Source organism: Stegodyphus dumicola, chromosome 11, assembly GCF_044657685.1.
Source record: "Stegodyphus dumicola isolate Sdum_Otavi_A_Nest chromosome 11, ASM4465768v1".
NCBI lineage: Eukaryota > Metazoa > Arthropoda > Arachnida > Araneae > Eresidae > Stegodyphus > Stegodyphus dumicola.
In genome coordinates, this window is record NC_140778.1 from 137,554,166 (window position 1) to 137,578,457 (window position 24,292).

General features: G+C 35.9%; 1 protein-coding gene across 2 annotated transcripts in view; it reads right to left on the bottom strand.

Moving 5' to 3' along the window:
- The window catches only part of LOC118194187 (steroid receptor seven-up, isoforms B/C-like), a 187,004-nt gene that overhangs the window by 126,013 nt on the left and 36,699 nt on the right, over positions 1-24,292 (bottom strand). For both annotated transcript variants that reach the window (XM_085827256.1, XM_085827257.1), the window contains exon 2: positions 17,334-17,864. In XM_085827256.1, coding sequence (XP_085683382.1) covers positions 17,334-17,864 — 531 coding nt within the window. The remainder of the gene's footprint in view (positions 1-17,333; positions 17,865-24,292) is intronic.

The following is a 24,292-nucleotide window of genomic DNA, read 5'->3' on the forward strand; positions in this document are numbered from 1 at the left end:
GAACTCGGAGTTTCATTGATAGAAGAATAAACGACCCGAAAGTTAAATTTCTGCAAAATACGTGCAACTTGATAGCTAATTGATGGAAAGAAGGGAACGACAACAGAATTTTTATAATCTCCTAAAACAAGAGTGTGTCTTTTGGTGTGTTGAGATGAGAATTTTTTAACTGCTTGATTAATAATGTTGGGTGAAAAGCCCCTGTCAATAGCTATTGCTTTTAAATAATTTAGTTCTTCATCAAGGGCTAGTTTGGAGGAGCAAACTTGAAGAGCACGGAAAACATAGGAATAAAATGAAGCTAACTTTTGTTTAGTCGGGTGACATGATTTGAAGTTTGGTGGAAGGGAAACCTATGAAGGTTTACGGTAAACCGTAGTACTGAAGTTGGATGTGTTACGTGTGACCAGAATGTCGAGAAACGGAAGAGAATTGCAAGTCTCAAGTTCAAAAGTGAACTGAATAGCAGGATCAATGGAATTCATCGTTGAAAGAACTTTATTCAAATCACCTTTATTACCTTCAAACAGGGTAAAAGTATCGTCTACGTAGCGGAACCATACCAGGAAGTTTAAAGTTTCAAACAATTTTCATTCATAATAATGCATGTGGATATCAGCCAGGATGGGACTGAGGTTGTTTGACTTTTAAATTAATAGCGTTTTGTCTTCGAAAAACAGCAAAAAAAGATGATACATCTTTACTATTTGTGCGTCCACCATACTTCCATCTATCGATCGAAATTACTACTGCATGACATACATTTTTACGAATAAGGAACATTTCTTTCAATTGCATGCAATTATTTCTATAGAAATCAGCAACACATGTACAATGCTGATTTCTATAGAAATCAGCATTGTACATGTTTTTGGGAAGCAGGAGACATGAAAAATGTGCAATGTCCTCACCAGGACTCCAACCTGGACCTGACGAAGGCATGCAGAATGGAGGGAGAAAATACCTTATAAGATGGCTCAAGTGACCAGTGAAGAGTCGATTAATAGTTTCCTTTAAGTATTTTGAATTTTGTACGGGATCCCGAACACGGCTGAAAAATATTTAGTAACTGAAGAGCCGCAACCGAAGCACCATTTACTTACAAATCCTGGATGCACTGTCACTTTGATTACAGGACACAATGAAGCAAAACGAAAACGTTTTTGCAAAGAGAGGAAAAAAAAAAGGGAAGCCTACAAGAATTCATTCGTTCGGACGTAAAAATGGCGCTCGGGCAGGAGAAAAAAAAAAAAAAAAAAAAAAAGATACATAGTCACGAAGAAACATCACGAATTCTCATCAAAAAGGAGGCCCAACCCACAGCTCTCGAGAGAACGCGCTTCCGGCCACCGTGATAGAGCACCGCAGAAACCGTGCCATCAGAAGATTGGAGAAGCAAGGAGGGGGGGCTGCCACCGCCTTATTCCGAAGGTGATATGCGTAGGAATGCCACTCACCAAAAAAAAAAAAAAAATTATGATAATAACATCCTTGTGTGACTTACACGGATAAGACGAAAGGAGCGAGAATAGAAAATGTTTTTGTTAAATTATTTTTTTTTAATGTTCTTTCGGTAAATTGTTTTAAAAGGAAGTAGCGGATGTTAATTCTTGAAATCCGCTGAAGAAAATTGCTTAGTTTACGGGGCAGAAAATTGGCTTCGGTAGTTTGGAGCCCATATTCAGGATATCTCGTTGGAACGTCAAGATACTTTTTTTTTTTTTTTTTCATGGTTCAGTTTGCAACAGTTAATCAAAGACGCAGCTGAGAAAGTCGGAAAGCTATATATGAGCAATAAAGGTGGAAGATCACGAACTAGATAATTGATTAGTATTATTTCCTTCTTATTATTATTATTTTATTATTAATATTTACTTTCAGCAAAGAAATGTATACTCGATACATATAATTTAAGTCTCCATCGTCGGTAACATATTATATAGCAATAGTTCCCAAATTAAGATTCAAAACCACAGTGAGTCGGCAAATAGTTTTTGGTGGGTCGCGAAGTTTTTTGAAGATTCATCAGTAATTTAACTCTCCGTGCTGGCAATATAATCTTTCAGTACTTGTTTCAAGACATGCATTGTGAACTACCAATGAGTCAGGTGGCAGATTTTGGTGAATTGCGAAGAGCTTTGAATATTCATCAAAAATTTAACTCTCCGTACTTGCGACATAATCCTATAGTAGTGGTTCCAGGATATGTATCGCGGACAACTAATGAGTCGGGAGACAAATTTTGGTGAGTCGCAAAGAGTTTTGAAGGTTCATCAGTAATTTCACTATCCGTAGTTGCAACATAACCTTATAATAGTGGTTTCAATATAAGCGTCGCGGACTACTAGTGAGTCGGGAGGCAGATTTTCATGAGCAGCGAAGAGTTTTGAAAATTCATCAGAATTTTAACTCTCCGTACTGGCGACATAATTTTATAGTACTGGTTCTAAGATATGTATCGCGGACTACTATTGAGTCGGAAGACAGATTTTGGTGAGTCGCAAAGAGTTTTGAAGATTAATCAGTACAGTAGTGGTTCCAAGATACGCGTTGGGGACTACTAGCGAGTCAGGAGACACATTTTGGTGAGTAGCAAAGTATTTAGAGGACTCATCCGCAATTTAACTCTCCGGTGCTGGACACGTAACCTTATAATATTGGTTCCAAGATATGCAGCCCGAAATACTAGCTAGTCGGGAGACAGATTTTGGTGTGTCGCAAAGAGTTTTACAATTCGTCTATATAGTAGTAGTTTCAAGAAACACGTCGCGGACTAGTAGTGAGTCAGGAGACAGATTTTGGTGGGTGACAAAGCCAGTGATTTAACTCACCATGCTAGCAACATAACCTTATAATATTGGTTCCAAGATATGCAACCCGGAATACTAGCGAGTCGGAAGACAGTTTTTGGTGAGTCGCAAAGACTGTTGAAGATTCATCAAAACAGTAGTGATTCCAAGATACGCGACGCGAAATACTAGTGAGTCAAGAGATACATTTTCGCGGGTATCAAAGCGTTTTGAGGATTCATCAGCCATTTAACTCTCCAAACTGCCAGCATAACCTTATAGTAATGTTTCCAAAATATGCATCGTGGACTACTAGTGAGGAGACAGATTTTGGTGGGTCGCAGAGTTTTGAAGACACATCAGTAATTTAACTATCCTTACTAGTAACGTAACTTTATTGATTCTAAGATACGCGTCGTGGACTACTAGTGAGTCAGGAGACAGATTTTGGTGGGTAGCACAGCGTTTTCAGGATTCATCAGTAATTTAACTCTCCGTACTGGCAACATAACCAAGCATGGTGGACTACTAGTGAGTCGGAGATTTTAGTGGCTCGCAAAGAGTTTTGGAGATTCTTTAGTAATTGAACTCTCCGTAGTCGCAACATAAACTACGGAAATGGTTCCAAGATATGCGTCGCGAACTACTAGTGAGGTCGGAGACAGATTTTGGTGGGCGCGAAAAGTTTTAAAGACTTTTCAGTAATTTAATTCTCCGCCACAGGCAACATACTTAACAATAGTGATTTTCTGAAAACAGTCACAAACCACACTAATGAGTCGGGGTGGCAAATTTTAGTAGACTGCGGGAAGTTTTGAAGTACTCTTTCCTTATTGTATAATTACATATAGTACTTTGTGGTACACAAGTCAAAATCGAGATTTGTATCTAAATAATCACTTATTTAGGTATTAAGTGGATCGTAAAAGTGCGGCATCTCTAAAATTTGGTGTAAACGTAAAATTTATCGAAAGACTGAGCGAAATTAAATCAATGACTATTTTAATTTCAGATGAAGATGATGACGATTGAATCTGTATTAATTCTAGACTATGACAATGACGGAGAATTACAAAAAAAAAAAAAAAAAAAAAAAAAAAAACCACAGAGTGCATAACATTCTTACTTGTCTAAAATGAATTAATTCCTTAACACTTCCCAATGACCTTATCATGTTCCTAACCACTTTGTCTATGCTGAGCGTAGAGGAACCTCTTGAACTATGTAGCCACTTATCGTTGAGTTCAAGTATTTAACTACAAAGTCCAGAGAAGGGTTAAACTACCCTTTTATTCACTCAACGAAATGATAACAGATGGCCCCCTTCTCAGGCTTACAGAAAGCCTCCACTTGGGCTTTTAAATCAGGATAAGAAACTGATCTAAAACTAAACACTAAACTGTTTTGGCCGAAGCTAGACACAATTACCTAACGTAGTTGGCCCTTAATTAAATTAGCCGACGATTATCAACAGCCACGTACAATACGGTCGAGGGTAGTTGGCTTAGTAACGAAGTAGTCTAACGGCAAACACGCGCTACTAAGGACTCCTAAGCTCTCCTACTGAAGTAAGCTAAACCTTCCTTAAATACTCCTTCTACCTCACTTACATGCCATAAGGTATTTCTCCCGACCTTCGTGGTGTCATGGTCAGCACGCTCAGCGCGTATTCGAGAGGTTAAAGTTTAGCGTCCCGGCGATGGCACTGCTCATTTTTTCATGTCTCATGCCTTATAATCTATTAACTAGTAGGCATCTGCCGTTTACATTGAAGTTAATTGTTATCGACGGCTGATTTCCGCTGGTACTGTGAATGAGCGGAATGTTTCAGGATATTTCATTGCGCCGTAAGATGTACGCGGATACTGTCAATGAGCGGAATGTTTCAGGATATTTCATTGGGCAGTAAGATGCACGCGAGTACTGTCAATGTGAGGAAATGTTTTAGGATACTTCATTGCGCCGTAAGATATTTCAGACATGCCATTACGCCGTAAGATGTCCGCGGGTACTGTCAATGTGAGGAAATGTTTTAGGATATTTCATTGCGCCGTAAGATATTTCAGACATTTCATTGCGCCGTAAGATGCACGCGGGCACTGTCAATGTGAGGAAATGTTTTAGGATATTTCATTGCTTCGTAAGATGCACGCGGGTACTGTCAATGTGAGGAAATGTTTTAGGATTTTCATTGCGCCGTAGGATATTTCAGATATTTCATTGCGCCGTAAGATATTTTAGACATTTCATTGCGCGTAAGAAATGTTTCTGAACGATCATAAGACTAGAAAAACTGTAAAACTGATCAAGTTGGCGAACGAGACAGTGAAACCGATCTTGATAATGAAGACAATGTAATTGACTGTTCTTCAAAAACTCAGTATCAGAACAGAAAGGGTGTCGTATAAAAAAAAAAAAAAAAAAAAAAAAAAAAAAAAAAACAGAGTTTCTGTGCGCACTTTTGTGCAGACGCAAATAATAACATGTATTTTCGATAATTCGTTAGCCCAAATGGGCACCGAAGCACAAAAGTGTTATTACAATATTTGTATCGAAATTATTGTCTTACTATACATATACTATTGTATTACTATATGGTCGAAAATCCATATAAAAATCGAAAGGTCAATTTGCGTCGAAGCACTTTAAATGTCCGAATCACTTTTCAAATTGTTGCCACCAAATATTATCGCCCTGTATTATATTTAAAGAAACTAAATAATAAAGAATTACGTGAATGTATGTGTGTTTCTCGCTTTTGTTTCTCGCTTTGTGGGAAAAAAGGGTACCTAGCGTCATCAAATTTTAAATAACATAGTTAGTTCTCCACCTGAACATAAGACACCTGGAAGCCCGAATTTGTTTTACTGTCTATTTCATATTTTGTAAAATTTAACGAATTTGCGTTTTAAGAAAACTCAGCAATTTCAAAGCGAACTGTGGTAATATTGTAGGAAAAAAAATATTTTTATCCCCTGCGCGTGAGACTGTCTATCGGAAATTCTGGAGCTATGATGTTTTTAAATATTTTTGAATACAATATGGCGCTAGCCCAAATGCTCTCAAAACATGTATATATTTGTAAATGAAAAAAACGCCTGTTTGGACGTAATATAAAACCTGAATGCTTTCAGATTAAAACAAATAATAATAATACATTGTTGAAAGCATATGATTCCAACCTGTTTTGGGGTTAAAAAAAAAAAAAAAAAAAAAAAAAAAAAGAGCTATTTAGGTGTGTCATACAAATTTTGAATTTTACTGTATAAAGCATTTAATTACCAATTACTTTTATTTGTTTTTTAACAAGGGCTTGTTGTTGTTTAAAAGTTTTTACGGGCTTTAGAAGGGCTGAGTAACCAGCAAAAATGTTTACGTCTGGAGACGTATTGAAATGTTTGGACAAACAGTGCTAACACTACACCAGCGTATACGGTATTTCCTGTAACGTGTAAGAAAAACTCTACACAAAGTCTAAAGATTTGAAGCATAATATACTGAAGGAAATTGGTACGGAAATTCTATCAAAGAAAATTGGTAAACAAAATGTATCGAAGGCGATGGGAAGCGAACTACACCAAAGAAAACTACAAACCAATTGGTTGAAAACTTTAGTGCTTCTAACGAATAAGCTAACTGAAGAACAATATACGTAAAGAAGAACGAGAAACGATGCTACTGTTAAGACATACGGTATTCCATAACAATGGCACTGAAGACGCTGTAGATTCGGTTATTACGCAGAAACCACTCGTAAAGCCAACGATTGTTCATAAACAACACAACAATATAAAACCAACTGAAGAACAATATATGTAAAGAGGAGCATAAAATAAACAATACTACTACTAAGACATACGATATTCCATAACTAAGGCACTGAAGACGCTGTAGATTCGGTTATTACGCAGAAATCTCTCGTAAAAGTCAACGATTTAAAAGAAAATGTTCATAAACAAGAAAACAGTATAAAACCAACTGAAGAACAATATATGTAAAGAGGAACACGAAACAATATTACTACTAAGACATACGGTATTCCATAACTAAGGCACTGAAGACGCTGTAGATTCGGTTATTGCGCAGAAACCACTGGTAAAGCCAACGATTGTTCATAAACAACACAACAATATAAAACCAACTGAAGAACAATATATGTAAAGAGGAGCATAAAATAAACAATACTACTACTAAAACATACGATATTCCATAACTAAGGCACTGAAGACGCTGTAGATTCGGTTATTACGCAGAAATCTCTCGTAAAAGTCAAAGATTTAAAAGAAAATGTTCATAAACAAGAAAACAATATAAAACCAACTGAAGAACAATATATGTAAAGAGGAACATGAAACAATATTACTACTAAGACATATGGTATTCCATAACTAAGGCACTGAAGACGCTGTAGATTCGGTTACTGCGCAGAAACCACTCGTAAAGCCAGCGATTGTTCATAAACAACACAACAATATAAAACCAACTGAAGAACAATATATGTAAAGAGGAGCATAAAATAAACAATACTACTACTAAAACATACGATATTCCATAACTAAGGCACTGAAGACGCTGTAGATTCGGTTATTACGCAGAAATCTCTCGTAAAAGTCAAAGATTTAAAAGAAGATGTTCATAAACAAGAAAACAGTATAAAACCAACTGAAGAACAATATATGTAAAGAGGAACATGAAACAATTTTACTACTAAGACATACGGTATTCCATAACTAAGGCACTGAAGACGCTGTAGATTCGGTTATTACGCAGAAACCCCCCTTAAAAGCCAATGATTGAGAAGAAACATGTTCATAAACAAAACAATATAAAACCAACTGAAGAACAATATATGTAAAGAGGAACATGAAACAATATTACTGTTAAGACATACGGTATTCCATAACTATGGCAGTGAAGACGCTGTAGATTCGGTTATTACGCAGAAACCACCCGTAAAGCCAGCGATTGTTCATAAACAACACAACAATATAAAACCAACTGAAGAACAATATATATGTAAAGAGGAGCATAAAATAAACAATACTACTACTAAAACATACGATATTCCATAACTAAGGCACTGAAGACGCTGTAGATTCGGTTATTACGCAGAAATCTCTCGTAAAAGTCAAAGATTTAAAAGAAAATGTTCATAAACAAGAAAACACTATAAAACCAACTGAAGAACAATATATGTAAAGAGGAACATGAAACAATATTACTACTAAGACATATGTTATTCCATAACTAAGGCACTGAAGACGCTGTAGATTCGGTTATTGCGCAGAAACCACTCGTAAAGCCAGCGATTGTTCATAAACAACACAACAATATAAAACCAACTGAAGAACAATATATATGTAAAGAGGAGCATAAAATAAACAATACTACTACTAAAACATACGATATTCCATAACTAAGGCACTGAAGACGCTGTAGATTCGGTTATTACGCAGAAATCTCTCGTAAAAGTCAAAGATTTAAAAGAAAATGTTCATAAACAAGAAAACAGTATAAAACCAACTGAAGAACAATATATGTAAAGAGGAACATGAAACAATATTACTACTAAGACATACGGTATTCCATAACTAAGGCACTGAAGACGTTGTAGATTCGGTTATTGCGCAGAAACCACTGGTAAAGCCAACGATTGTTCATAAACAACACAACAATATAAAACCAACTGAAGAACAATATATGTAAAGAGGAGCATAAAATAAACAATACTACTACTAAAACATACGATATTCCATAACTAAGGCACTGAAGACGCTGTAGATTCGGTTATTACGCAGAAATCTCTCGTAAAAGTCAAAGATTTAAAAGAAAATGTTCATAAACAAGAAAACAGTATAAAACCAACTGAAGAACAATATATGTAAAGAGGAACATGAAACAATATTACTACTAAGACATATGGTATTCCATAACTAAGGCACTGAAGACGCTGTAGATTCGGTTATTGCGCAGAAACCACTCGTAAAGCCAGCGATTGTTCATAAACAACACAACAATATAAAACCAACTGAAGAACAATATATGTAAAGAGGAGCATAAAATAAACAATACTACTACTAAAACATACGATATTCCATAACTAAGGCACTGAAGACGCTGTAGATTCGGTTATTACGCAGAAATCTCTCGTAAAAGTCAAAGATTTAAAAGAAAATGTTCATAAACAAGAAAACAGTATAAAACCAACTGAAGAACAATATATGTAAAGAGGAACATGAAACAATATTACTACTAAGACATATGGTATTCCATAACTAAGGCACTGAAGACGCTGTAGATTCGGTTATTGCGCAGAAACCACTCGTAAAGCCAGCGATTGTTCATAAACAACACAACAATATAAAACCAACTGAAGAACAATATATGTAAAGAGGAGCATAAAATAAACAATACTACTACTACAACATACGATATTCCATAACTAAGGCACTGAAGACGCTGTAGATTCGGTTATTACGCAGAAATCTCTCGTAAAAGTCAAAGATTTAAAAGAAAATGTTCATAAACAAGAAAACAGTATAAAACCAACTGAAGAACAATATATGTAAAGAGGAACATGAAACAATATTACTACTAAGACATATGGTATTCCATAACTAAGGCATTGAAGACGCTGTAGATTTGGTTATTACGCGGAAACCACCCGTAAAAGCCAAAGATTCAGAAGAAACATGTTCATGAACATCAATACAATATAAAACCAACTGAAGAACAATATATGCAAAGAGGAGCATAAAATAAACAATACTACTACTAAGACATAACATACGGTATTCCATAACTAAGGCACTGAAGACGCTGTAGATTCGGTTATTACGCAGAAATCACGTGTAAAAGTCAACGATTTAAAAGAAAATATTCATAAACAAGAAAACAGTATAAAACCAACTGAAGAACAATATATGTAAAGAGGAACATGAAACAATTTTACTACTAAGACATATGGTATTCCATAACTAAGGCACTGAAGACGCTGTAGATTCGGTTATTACGCAGAAACCCCCCTTAAAAGCCAATGATTGAGAAGAAACATGTTCATAAACAAAACAATATAAAACCAACTGAAGAACAATATATGTAAAGAGGAACATGAAACAATATTACTGTTAAGACATACGGTATTCCATAACTATGGCAGTGAAGACGCTGTAGATTCGGTTATTACGCAGAAACCACCCGTAAACGCCAGAAGAAAATATTCATAAACAACAAAACAGTAATTCCGGTAATTTAAAGTCTGTTCCAGTGTTAACAGAATATAAGTTCAAAAAACGAATATTGTGTACTTATGCCTGAAAAAAAAGCCTTAATTTTACTGAAATATCAGCTTTGCTTCATTAAATTACTAAAAGCTTAAATACAAAAACGCATCTAAATTTCACTCCTAAGTATTCCGCCCGATCGGGATAGCAGTTATGGACGCTAAGTGCCAAAACAAAGAGCACAAAAAAAAAAAAAAAAAAAAAAAAAAAAAAGTAAAACTTTAACGAATTTTTTATTAACAAATTCAACGACTTCAAAGCCAGCAATGGCAGCACTTTACGGGGGAAAAAAAAAAAAGAAAAAAAAAAAAAATTATCACCAGCGCGCGAGACTGTCTATCGGAAATTCTAAAGATGTAATGAAAACGTGTGTGTGTATGTAAATGAAAAAAACGCCCTTCTGGACGTAATATAAAATCTAAAAGCTTTCAGATTACTACCCCGCTCCCAATTACTTGTGCATTATACCGGAAACATACGAATAAATCTTACAGTTCCAAACTTTTTCGGTCTTCTATAAAACTGGTCGCCTTAGAGAACATGATTACCTGAGATGTTTAACACCAATATTTATTATATTCTTAAGGGGTTTTGGAACCCCAAAATCTTTAAAAAATTGTAATTTCGGATTTTTGCATTTTCAAATTCTCTACACTTTTATCTTTCTAAAAATACCATTCTTTAATCTCTATGAAAATTAGAACTGTAAAAAAATCTAGTTTTAATTTGTCATCTAGTGCTTTGCTCAATGAGTATTTTTACATAAAAACGCGTTTTTCTCCAAACGTGATTTTTTTATACTCGATGTACCTTTTCTCAGGAACTACTGCTCACAGGTATCTACACTTTTTATGGCTTATTTATTAGGTTCCCTAATACTTACTGAAATGAGCTTTTTGTAATAAACTTAGAAAAAAAAATTTTTATTTTTTTGTGTGAGAAAAGTGATAAATTTTACTATGGCTAACAAAATATTCTGTAATTTACTCCAAAGTTCAAAATGTTTCGAAAGCTCATTTCGGTATAATCAGATAGGTACACTTTAATTACGGAAAAAATTTCAAGCTTGTATCTACAGCAGATTTTGAGAAAAGGTACATACAAAATGGCCAATTTAACATTGTCGGTATAGGGGGTTCTGATACCCCTTAAAAACACTATCTGCTTTTAAGTGTGATCGCCGTGAGAAGTTTAATCGTATTTGTTATCGAAATATAGTTTTGTGCTATTGCCACTCTTTCCAGGAAGTGAACGTCGGTTGTTAATGTTACATATTTGAACTCCACAGACGGGATAATAGTTATTGACGCTAACTATCTTAGCCCGGTTTTAAATCCCGGAGAAGGCATGGATACTCTACATATGTGGCGAGCTGAAAGTCATCTCGAGATGTTGATGGTAGGCATAAAGGGGTAGGAAACCCACGGAACGGTCCCCCAACGTCAGGTGCAATCTTTCACTCCTTGCGACGATGAATTTCGTGGACTTTTGCTGATTTTATTGTCAGACAAGTGAGGTAAGTCACAATGACAACAACACTTCTGAGTTTATTGTTGATTAATTCAAAATTTCATCGCTTCAAACGGTAAAGCCTCTTTCATTTTTAACACAGCTTAGCAATGTAAATGTTCTTCGTGGTTCAATCTCCTGAGATGTATTTCATACTCTATAAAATTAATCACGCTTTTTTCCCGACGGAATTCATTATTGGCATAAATCATTTTTGTTGGAACAGCGGAAAAACAGCCGATTTCTTTGGACAACATCCCTCACCGAGTAGTTGTCTCGTTTATTTCCCGACAGAATTCATTATTGGCAAATTTTTTTTTTTTTTTTTGTTGGAACAGCGGAAAAACAGCCGATTTCTTTGGACAACATCCCTCACCGAGTAGTTGTCACGTTTATTCCCCGACACAATTAATTATTGGCATAAATCTTTTTTGTTGGAACAGCGGAAAAACAGCCGATTTCTTTGGACAACATCCCTCACCGAGTAGTTGTCTCGTTTATTTCCCGACAGAATTCATTATTGGCAATTTTTTTTTTTTTTTTTTTTTTTTTTTTGTTGGAACAGCGGAAAAACAGCCGATTTCTTTGGACAACATCCCTCACCGAGTAGTTGTCACGTTTATTCCCCGACACAATTAATTACTGGCATAAATCTTTTTTGTTGGAACAGCGGAAAAACAGCCGATTTCTTTGGACGACATCCCTCACCGAGTAGTTGTCACGTTTATTCCCCGACACAATTAATTATTGGCATAAATCTTTTTTGTTGGAGCAGCGGAAAAACAGCCGATTTCTTTGGACAACATCCCTCACTGAGTAGTTGATGTGTAACAGTACACTAACACCAATCAAGCACAAGCGAAATGGCAACATAAGACAGTAAACGATTGCAAACACCAAGGCATCAATGTACGTATGGCAACCGGAAAAAAACGCAAAGAATACTAAAAATTGGAATCATTGTTTTGAAGAGGCAGCAAGTCTAATGGCCTTAAAACTGGATGCAAATAGCGCATAAGCTTTTGAAAGAAACCTCGGCTATTGAGACAGTTAATCTTGTATGCCTCTGGAACATTAAAACGCTAAAATAATAAAACAGAGACGTTGTCACGAAGGAAGGATTCATAGCATCTTTCCTTATGATTGATGGTCGTCTGCCTGTGTAATGAAATGGTGAAAAGTTGAGAGACTGCATCGTTCAGTGGGCTTCAGTTCTTTGAACGACGGCAAGATTAACAGCGATCACAGAAGTGTTGATAAAGGCAGATCAGATAAAGATGCCAGCAAACAGCATGATACAGAAATGCACACAAATGAAAACGCAACTGATGCGTTTATTCATGTACCATCAAATAAAACATTAAGGTTATTTTTATTAACACTACTGAATTTTCATGAAGAAATTTTCATTAACAGTACTGAATGTTCATGAAGAAATTTTCATTAACAGTACTGAATGTTCATGAAGAAATTTACATTAACAGTACTGAATGTTCATGAAGAAATTTTTGTTAACAGTAATCTTCATGAAGAAGTTAATCTTCATGAAGAAGTTAATCTTCATGAAGAAGAATTAAGGAAAAAAAAAAAAAAAAAAGACTAAATTGGGATTTATTGGATTATCTCAAAGCATAAAACGGCTAACCTGCGAAAGGCTGCCATCTTGAAGGACATTGACAAAATTGGCTCATATTCCCATAGAAAAAAAAAAAAAAAAAAAGGGGGGGTCCATGCAGCCAGATCATTTGTCCATTGGTGAACGAGAAAAGAAGGAAAAAAAATAGCTTCTTTCGGTATAATGAGCAGTTCTTTCGGTATATTCGGTTACAACTTCTTACGGTATAATGGAAAAAGAAAGACTGGACTGGATTCATTAGATCATCGAAAAGTAAAGACGGCTACCTATTTAAGTAAAAAAAATGGCTTCTTTAACCCTTCCGGCACGCTACGTTTTAAAGTCAGAGTTTTGATTTTAAAAAAAAAATGTAGGCAGTCTAATTCGGTCTAGAGGAGTACATAAGTAAAATTTTGTGAAGATAGCACTTATCGTTTCAATTCTGTGGGTGTGCCCAAAGTGGCACACTGATTGAATAGAGCTTCGAAAAGAGTACTGAAACGGGCATTGTTGTCAATGAACTGACTGATGAGATGCGGAGAAACAAAGAATACAGACTCTCAGTTGTCCTAGATTATCGGTGAGCCCCGTCTGGGCACACCTAGTGTTCGCCGTTTGATTTTAGGCAAGATTTCAAGGTAAAAATTTAAAACTAATATAGAATAAGGAGATTAGCATACAGTCAAAAAAATAACATAGAAATGTCTTTTCGAACAATTCCTTTTATACCCCCCAAAAAAATCTGGAAGATTTCTTTGAAAAATGAGGGTGTCTTAAAAAACTAAATATGGCTAAAATACATGAACTGGTTTGTGTTGAGCTGCCATCTACTATAAATAAAGAAGGTTCAGAGTAACCTTAGTAACCTATAAATCCTCTTTCATTCAATTTTTCTTTGCGTACAGAAAGAAGTTTTTAGGTGTGTCCAGACCGGACACACTGTGCCGCAAAGTGTTAAAGAACACTATAAGGAAAACTGGCTGATATTCACATACTGAAAAGAAACCAGAAAACGTCCATGGAGCCAGCTCATTTGGACATTGGTGACTGAGAAAAAGGAGAAAAAAATTAGCTTTACAGGTTCCGGTATAATTCTGAACAATTTGAAAAATGTACCGCCCAGATGGTATAGTGGGTACGGGAGTCGACTACGATACCAAAGGGCCCGGGTTCGAATCTCGCAGAAGGCACGGTTGTAACCGCCCGTCTCTTCGTACGAGGTAACGACAGCCGCTTTCTATGTGCCTCTACAATAAAATGGCCACCACTTTTTTCGGGCTCAGGCAATGTCGAAAATGGTGCGCTAAATGGAGAATTGCGATTAACGGACAAAAATCCCAGTTGATTATCATCGGCAAAAAACATTCCAGAATCCCTATAGACAGAAAAATTAATATCTTTAATGAAGAAGTACCACTTGTTAAGAAGGCTACATATCTTGGGGTAGTCTTAAATCACAGATTTACCTGGAAAGACCACATTCACAATATTAAATGGAAGACCTCTTATGCTATCAAAAATCTCTTCCCGCTACTAGGTAAAAACTCCAGACTTGATCTTAAAAGGAAAAGACACATTTATACAGCAATTATCAGGCCAATTTTCTGTTACGCTTCCCCTGCCTGGGCGACCTACACTCAAAGTGACATGAAAAAATTTCAAGTAACGTAAAACAAACTTCTCAGAGTTATTACTAATGCGCACTTTTATGTTTCTAATGAGACCTTACACAGAGACCTACGTATCGACAGAGTTGAAGAGTTCCTTCATAAAGCTAATAGAAAATTCTTTGAAAAGGCGAAAAAATGCTCACATATGAAACACTTCAAAGTGTTCGATTATCAGATCTTTGCAGAGGACGCACGTATCCGACCACTCGCGGCCTTTCTTACCCGAGACTCGAACTTCCCTACGTAACTTTATCACGAGTGCAACGTCGCTGTAAATATGTATACAGACTTATTTTGCCGTACATTATTTATGTACTCATTTTCAATTTTTATTTGCATATATTTATATTATTCTAATAAATTGTATTGTATAATCTTATTTGTGTAACTTTATTATGACATGTACCTATCATGAACAACAGAACAAGTCTGATTTTCACCCTGTCTTCGCCTCTCCTGGTTCTGGGCTTAGTCTGCGTGTTTCTTTAAACTTGTGACGTCATACTGTCACCCCCCCCCTTCTCACTACTGATGCCTCCTTTCAATCGTCATTGCCGACTACAGTCATGCGCCCTTCGGGCCTATGTGTTAAGAGCCGGAAACGTTGCGTAAAAACAACAATATGCCGGCAATATTGATGATGATGATGATGACGATGATGTCTGGCGAATAATTCGAGTAACACTAAATACATTTCGGTTACTTAGATTTTACAAAACTCTCATGTATGTCTCATGTATGTATTCAAAAAGCATCATCAGTCTTTTACCTCGTACATATATTTCATATGCCAGGACGCTTAAATGAAGATCTCATAATCCACAAAATTTGCAAAGTATGTTTCACAATTCAGAATAAAATGCTTTCTCGGGCAAAAAACATTGCAGCATGTATCATAGATTGAGCAAGCACGTCTTTATCTGATAATAATGCTGCTTAAGCAGAGTAGGAATAGATAATTAAGATGCATTTAGACAGTAACTAATGCGCCATAACCGAGCAGTCTTCTGTATAAAATATAAGTAGCGTAAACACTGGGCCGTGATAAAATTCACTAAGCGGTGTGCATAACAAAATATTTAGAAACGTCATCATAATAACAAATTAATTAGCATAAACAGAAGAATTGGTGCATCACGTCTTCGAAAGACATCATATAAATTTAAGCCGCATGGTCAGTTTGAAATTATTCAGGAAAGAAAAATAGGATACGGAGATTTAAGCGCAAAATCTCAGAAAATAAACAAAGAAAAATGGTTTACGTAAGGAACCTCATCAGAGACGTAACACACACACTTCCATAGTTAATTTGAAAGGAACTAATTTTCAATACATAGGACAGAACTGAACAGAACAGAACTTGCCGCCAGAACTGATCTAAGCGAACAGATGTCAAGAATCGACTAACCGATACAAAATTCTTAAAATTGTATTCATTCAAGAATAAACGTAATTATATATGAAATTTCAAGAATTGTATATTGGTAAAAATATGTATGTTTATATAAAGGTTCAAAAGTAATTTCAAGCAGAACACAACAAATTATTTTTCTGCCACATAAGATTTACACTGTATTACATGATAAATGTTATTAAGTTTCCTTACATTGTATATTCCGTCACTGTATTACATGATAAATGCATTTATAAGTCAATCACATTGTTTTTAATGTCCTATGTACATTCAGTGTAATGTACCACTTCATGTATTACTATTGTGTTGAAACATAAGGAATGGCCGTTTATGTTGTGCTTAAAATTACGCGGTAAAAATAAAATGTAATGGAAACATGTTTTGTGTTATTCGAAAGAGGATCTTTCCCTCTACAAAAGGGTGTATTTCATTTTTTTGGCTGAGCTAATTTTTGAGATCATTCAAATGGAGTGTCAAGTCGACAAAAATGAGCATTTTTGACACCTTCTTTTATTTACTTTTAATCGAGACGCCAATGCTAGAGAAGCTTTCCGAGAAGTTTGTGAAGTGTATGGAGAAAGTGCAATGCCTGAACGAACTGCAAATAATTGGTTTGACAAATTCATTTCAACGTCAAAGACGCTGCTCGTTCCGGACGACCAAATGAGTTTGATGAAGAGCGTTTGGATCAACTTTTGCACGAAGACGCGAGTCAAACTACTCGAGAATTAGCCGAACGAATGAGTTGTAGTCAAATGACTATAGTTCGACATCTTGGGTCTATGGGGAAAGTCCAAAAACTCGGATATTATTGACTAATTTATTGTTTTGTTCAAATAAAATAAAAAATTTTTAATTAAAATAACGGCCATTACTTATGTTTCAATCCAATAAATGTTCCATAATGTATTGGTATAATATTGGAAGAAGTGTCAGCAAACAAGAATGTAGACAAATAGACAAACATGTGTAACAAACAACATTTGTGTGGGTGAGTCATGTGTGATGAAAACACTTGTTATGAGTGGTGTAAAGGAGCGGAAAAGTACTCACCCGTTGTGAAGAGGACAATGGCTTTGAGGCAGCTGTACTCGGCAGCATCCACGTGCAGTGCCTTTAGCTTCTCCACTTGTTCTTGAAAGATCCTGATGTGGTCCATGAAGGCAACCACTCTGTCCGCCGCCATGGGAGACGCGTGGAGCCCGGCTGCTGCGAGCAGGGGCGCCACGTGCAGGGGCATCGAGCACTGGGAAGCGTTTAGCACGAACAGTTCGCTCCAGACCAACCTGAGCAGCGCCACCTGGTCGGTCACCTGAAGGTCGGGGAAGAAAGGTATGTTTCTCGCCCACTCCACGGCGCTGAAGAGTAGCCTGGCAGCCAGCTCGCAGATGTTGTCAATGCCCATGATGTTGTTCGGCTGCATACACTGGGCGTAACGGGATGGTGGGTAGGGTTCGGCCCGAAGCAGCAAGGAGATGAAACTGGACAAGTAGGAGGAATGCCCATTGAGCGCATCACCATTGGCCAAGGGTATCTGTCCGGGTAGGGCGTGCTGGCTCGGGGGGACCCGCCCCCTTTGGACAGCTGTTGGACAAAGAAGACACCTTGTAGTGAGCCGGCCTGTGGCCTGGCACAAATTGCAAAAATAGCCCAAAGGCTGCATTCAAACAAAATACTTCACATAAAACAGTTTGAGTATTTTTGTTGCTACTGACTTAGATTTCGACATAGTCAGGGAATTTAACATATCATTTCACAGAAGATTCGAAATATTGCCCAACAGATTCAAAAGTTGTATTCATTTATGGCATGCATATAACAAAGCCGAAGAATGGGTTACAAATTTTAGACAAATAACGTAAAATCTGCTTCAGCAACATAAAATATAGTGATAAAGTGTTTGATCATATTTGAAATTCTTCTTTCGGTTAATCAAACCGCGAACTGCAAGTAAGTCATCATTTAAAATAGACATTAATTTACAACACATGCAATACACTAAAAAGGTTAAAAAAATTGATTTTATAAATAAATAGAATATTACTAAAATGTTCAATTAGCTTTAGAGATTAAAAATAATTTAAAAAAAACCTTAACTTTTTGCAGAAAAAGTGGTTGGTATAAATTTACAATTTATATTAAATTTCTTGCAAAAAAACTGGTTGGTATATGTTTACAATTTATATTACAGTTCTTGCAAAAAAACTTTTTAGATATTACAGCCTAATAATAAAAGCACCATTTATTTAAAGATGCAATAAAAAGTGATTGGAAAAATTTACTTAGCTGTGCGCACAAAGTTTTCCATACACTACACAATTAAATTGGTTGGAGGGAAATTTTAAAATACTAAATTAAAATTAAGAAACAATAGTAAGTAACATGAACTAAAAATTATATCCTAAATCTAAATTTTAAATTTTTTTGAAATTTCAATAAATAAATAAATAACAATGATGCTAGATGCCACAATTAGTGCAGCGTCATATTTATAAATGAAGAGTAGAATTGCTGATATCGTCAATAACGAGGGGGAAATAATCGAAGCACTACGACAGTTAGAATAATATCACAATCGGAATCGAAGCTCCAAGGGAATAAATAAGCCCTTGTTTTCCCTTCCGGAATACGGTTGTCGACTCTTCCAATTCACATCGAAGACACTACGAACAACTTCAACACTTCTCCAAAAAGAGCGGGTGCGCTGTCGAGCGATTATCATCGATTAAGACGCCGGTAATGAAAACGATGACAGGCAAATCGATACGCAGACGATAAGCTTTCCTAGGGCCGGCAACTGCCGCGGGAGACTGCCGATAGAGTGGGGTTGGCAAGGATTCACTTTTTCTCCAACTGCGTTGCCGCCGCTGCGCGTTTCGGATAAATCGTCTGCGGGGTGGGGACGCGTCGCCGCGCGGAGTGACGAACATTCTTTTTTTCGCGTGCGACAAGGGGAGGAGGGGATTGGGGGAGAAAAGCGCGACAACTTGAAGTGAGAGCCTGCAAATGTGATGCAAGTGACAAGGAGGAGTTGTTTATGTCTGCTTAAACATCTCTTTCATTCGCAGGGGAAGCAGTTAAAACAATGGTCGATAACAAATTTAGGTACAGCTTTTCTATCCGGATTTTATCTTTAAAAAGTGAATAGAAGCTCGGTGTGTTCCACAGATTTCATATACGTTTCTTTGAAACATAAGTCTCTCAACCTTTTTCTTGGCCCAACGCCTCCTTTTCGAAGTCTTTTCCGCTCAGTTTTACCTTTCAGTTTGTTCAACTCTTCAAACAATGATATATTTAGATGTCTTTGAATGCAATCTGTGGAGATTGACTGAACAAATAATGAAAATTTTAGTCATTTTATTACACTTGCACTAATTACAAACTTATTACACGTTTAACAGAGTGGCAATGATTAAATTAAAAATACAGTAGCGATAATTAAATTAAAAACAGAACAATGGTTGAATTAAAAGAAAACAAATTAGCCACGATTAAATTAAGAAGAGCAATGCTTGGATTAAAAACAGAGTAGTGATGATTAAATTCAAAACAGGTGATATTTTATAAATAAAGTAAACACACAAAACGTTAATAATAAAAAGACAACGAAATCCAATTTTGAATAACGTAGTCCCCCACCTGAACATGGGCACATCAACAATTTCAAAGGGAGACGTGATAACACTGTATGGAAAATTTTTATCTCCAGCGCGAGAGACTTGCCTATCGGAAATTCTAAAATACGCTGTTTTAAAATATTCTGTGATTTTGCTGGTGAATCAAAATTTATGTTGCGTAAACACCAAGAAGTGATATTTAATAAGTACGCAAAACAATAAAACACACAAAACGTTAATAATAAAAAGATTAAAAGACAATTTCGTAAACGCATCGGGAAACCTAAACGTAAACCGCTATGCTGCTTTTAACGTTTTAGCAATTTTGCTGTTGAATTGTATGTGGCGTAGTGCGAAGAAAATGATGCTTAATAATAAAGACAAAAATAATTTTAAAAAATTTTGAATAACGAATCTGGCATTTGTTTTATTATCTGTTTCATATTTTGTAAAACTTTAACGGATTTTTGATCAACAAACTCAACGATTTCAAAGCGAGCAATGGCAATACTGTACAGGGAATTTTTCCCAGCGGGCGAGATTGTGTATCGGAAATTATAAAGATACGCTCATTTTAAAATTATTTTGCGATATTGCTCTTGAACTGAATTTTATGATTTGCGTGCGAAGAACACGATATTTAATAAACAAAGGTAGCACATAAAACGTTAAAAAAGCTACACTTTGGGCGTAATGTAAAATCTGATAGTTTTCAGATTTTCATTTTTTATTTAATTTATTTAGTTTAAACATTTTTGTTCATTTCATTAAAATCGTGTTTCTAAAATTTTCGCGTTACTAAACTCTGGTGTTATCGTGCTACTAAGTCTTTGCGCACAAAGTTCCAAATTTCCGGATCAGCAGCTGGTGCATAAAATGACGTTTTATATTTTACGTCTTCACGCATGCAATTAAATAAAGAATAGGAAGAGCTATGAGAAAGTTCATGCGATAGTTAGATAAGCAAGAAGTCCGATGCTGTAGAAGTATATATTCACGGATTAGATTATGTGGATTATGGCACAGCATCCGCAGGGATGTATGTGGCGGTGAACACTCCGGGGGGGTGGTCCGAGGTCCTCCCGCCCCTCCTTATTTACCATCAACACCTTTATGAGACAGGACTTCCATGAGATAACTGATCACAAATCACATTGAGAAAAGACGTTTCACATTGAAAAGTTCAACACCTGATGCTTACAAAAATCTAAATGTATGAACAAATGTCTTTTCTAAGTCTTTTGGAGCTCCCGTCCATCAGCATTGCGTAGAAAAATGAAATTGTTGAAATATTAAAATTATATATATATATATTATAAGTAAGGTTGTAAGAACAAACTAAAAACACCAATTTAGGTCAAAATTTTGCCCATTGTGCTGCAAAATTAGGGAAATTAGAAGATAAATTTTAGTATGCACGCCAAAAAGTTATCAAAAACTGAGGCTCCGTGAAAACTCCAACATAAGCATATTTAGTTGCTATGAAATGTGTGAAATAGGAGGAAAAAAATATTTGAATATTTACATGTTAAATTAATAAAAAAGCTATATGCTAAACAAACTAGGTAATTTTTAACACAGTAAAAAAACAAATCAATCGAACGAGGTAAAATAAAGATAGTAGCCTATATGCTAAACGAAAAAAGTAGATTATAAAACACAGTAAAATACTAATTAATTGATCAAGGTAAAATATGAAAAATATATAAAATATAATAAAATAAGAAGTGGAAAATGGTTAATTAGCCTAATTCGAAGTTCATTTTGGCTTTACAAGGGAAATTTTATTTAAATGAATTTCGCACCAAGCTAACTCTATTACGCGTTTCGCCGAAACAGACAATTGAAACTTTGCGCGAGAAATTTTTAATGAATTAAATAAACTACGTCTGAAAAACTTTAGTCTCAATTCTCTGTTCCAATTTGAACCAAGCTTTTTACGCGTATATATATATTAGAAATATATGGAGATGAATAAGCGTTAGATATGAAAAATGTCCAGTCCGATTCTTTGGATATGTGTAAGAACGTCTCTGATTTTGGTCCTAAGGTATCTGTTCTTTATTGCGTATTTATTAAATGGTATTAGACTGTTGTTAGGCTTAATCAGATGTTTGCCGTCTGTTAGATTACAGCCAAGAATGTAATGATCAGGGTCATCTCTTTCGCCACATATGCAGAGATCCGTGGCGCACATGCCTCTGTCATGGAAGCAGGTGGGGATAGAACCGTGCCCTGTGATATACTGATTCAGAACATGGTCATATTGCAGTGCCTCTTTATCAGTTCTTGGGAAAAAATCGTGGACTCTTCTGCCTTGCAATGGAGAATCCCATTCTTCTTGCCACTTTGAGTCGACAATTGCATTCGAGAGTTTGGAATCTCGGATCGAACTACCAGTGTTCGGCGCTGATAACAGCATTTGGGTATGCTTATTGAAAAAAAAAAAAAAAAAAAGAAGCAAAACGGAGCTGCGGATTTCGAATCTCCGCTGGTCAAAGGTCAACTGCTTACAATTGTTTTAAAATACATTCGATTTCCAAGTCTTTTGGTGTTAACGGACATATTCCTCCCCCAAACATCCAACTAAATCGTGAGGTTACAGTTAAACTTTTTATTCATGTCTCTAAACGTTTAAAGAAATTAGGGTTAAGACTGTAAAAGATAAAATGTTTATAAACAAAACAACTCACGGTTATTTGACACAGATAGCTTAAAATAATGATCCCAAATAACACGTTTGTCGAGATTCCAATCTTTAATCTAATTCGCATGTTAAGACTTTTTTTCCCCTTCCCCCACTGTTAATTGTTTTATTTACCACAAAGAGCCCCCTTACAAAAATGCATTAAATCGCTTGATAATCTCCTCACGTGTGGTGGCATTTAGTACCAACACGACTTTTTCAATCCTTCCCTTGATGAGCATAATTAGGGAGCACTCAAAGCGTGACTACAACTGTGACTGCGAACAGGTTAATCGGCACGATACCACACGGCCTGGATAGAGGAGAGTCACTCAGCGATGCGCGACCGCTTGTTCGCTAACCCCCCCCCCGGGTCATCCCATCTACCGACCCCCTTTTGTTGAAGCTTCCTTGTAGAGATTTGTATTTATTTATTTATTTTACTTCGGTCTTTGAAGCGAATTAGGCCGGTTGTTATGATTTAGAAGCGAAGGGATAGAAAGTTCCTTTTCTCTATTTATTTCTTAATTTTGTAGCATCCTCATCGGATGAAAAGGTGTTACGATGTCCCACATATATGCTGTACTTCTGAAAAGGAACAAAATAAGAGCTATCTATTTTTGGCGAATAATTATTCAAATAACCGAGTGAGGTGGGGAAAGACATGCATAAGCGGGAGTATTCTTCCCTTCTTTCTTCCAACTACACAAAGAAACGAGGGGGGTGGCTAAAAAAAGCGTTCGAATCTGTTAAAGATACAGAAAATAGTGTTAAGTATGCATTTCACGCTTTGCAAAAACGAATGTGACATGTTTAGCCATTATATACGCAAGTTGAAACGTTTAGTTAGTTTCAAAGTGCCTGAGAAAGGTCATGCTACACGAGTTTGATGTAATTAAAATGTTTAATATGCTTGCAGTATTGCAATCCAAACCTATACTAAAACAACTCTTGCAGCATGTGCAATAGTTAGATTAACTCAAACACTCGCAATATTGCAATCCAGAGCTAAATTAAAATAATTCAGTTCTACCATGTGCAACAGACTTTGGATTATTTAAATGTTTGCAGTACAGCAATCCAGAGATATAATAAAGCAATTCTTCAAGCCTGTGTAACAGACATTCGATTGCTCAAATGTTTGCAGTACTGCAATCCAAAGCTATATTATATTAAAGCAATTCTCCAAGTATGTGCAAGAAACATTCAACTCCTCAAATGTCTGCAGTATATCAGTCCAGAGCTATGTTAAAACATTTCTTCTAGCATGTGTAACAGGCATCGGATTGCTCAAACGTCCGCAGTACTGCAATCCAAAGTTATGTAAAAAAAAATTCGGTACTATTCGATTTCGAGGGCCGTAAAAAATCGCCAAACTATTGTTGATGCTAATGGTGCCAAAAATAATTGCGGCAACCCTAATAATTGCGGCAAGAAAGGAAGTATAATAGTAAATAACTATCTAAGTTTGATGTTTTAATTTAGATGAAAGGTTAATTTCGTATAATACTTTTTTATTATTATAATTTATACGAAAAAGGCTACACATGACTAAATGGAAGCATAAGAGTAAATAACTATTTCAGATCATTATTTTAATTTATATAAAAATTGCTAAACATAACTGAATGGATACCTGCATCGCTATTTCGCTACAGACTTATCGCTAAAGCATAATTTCATCTCGTTGGTTGTTCAAACGTAATTTT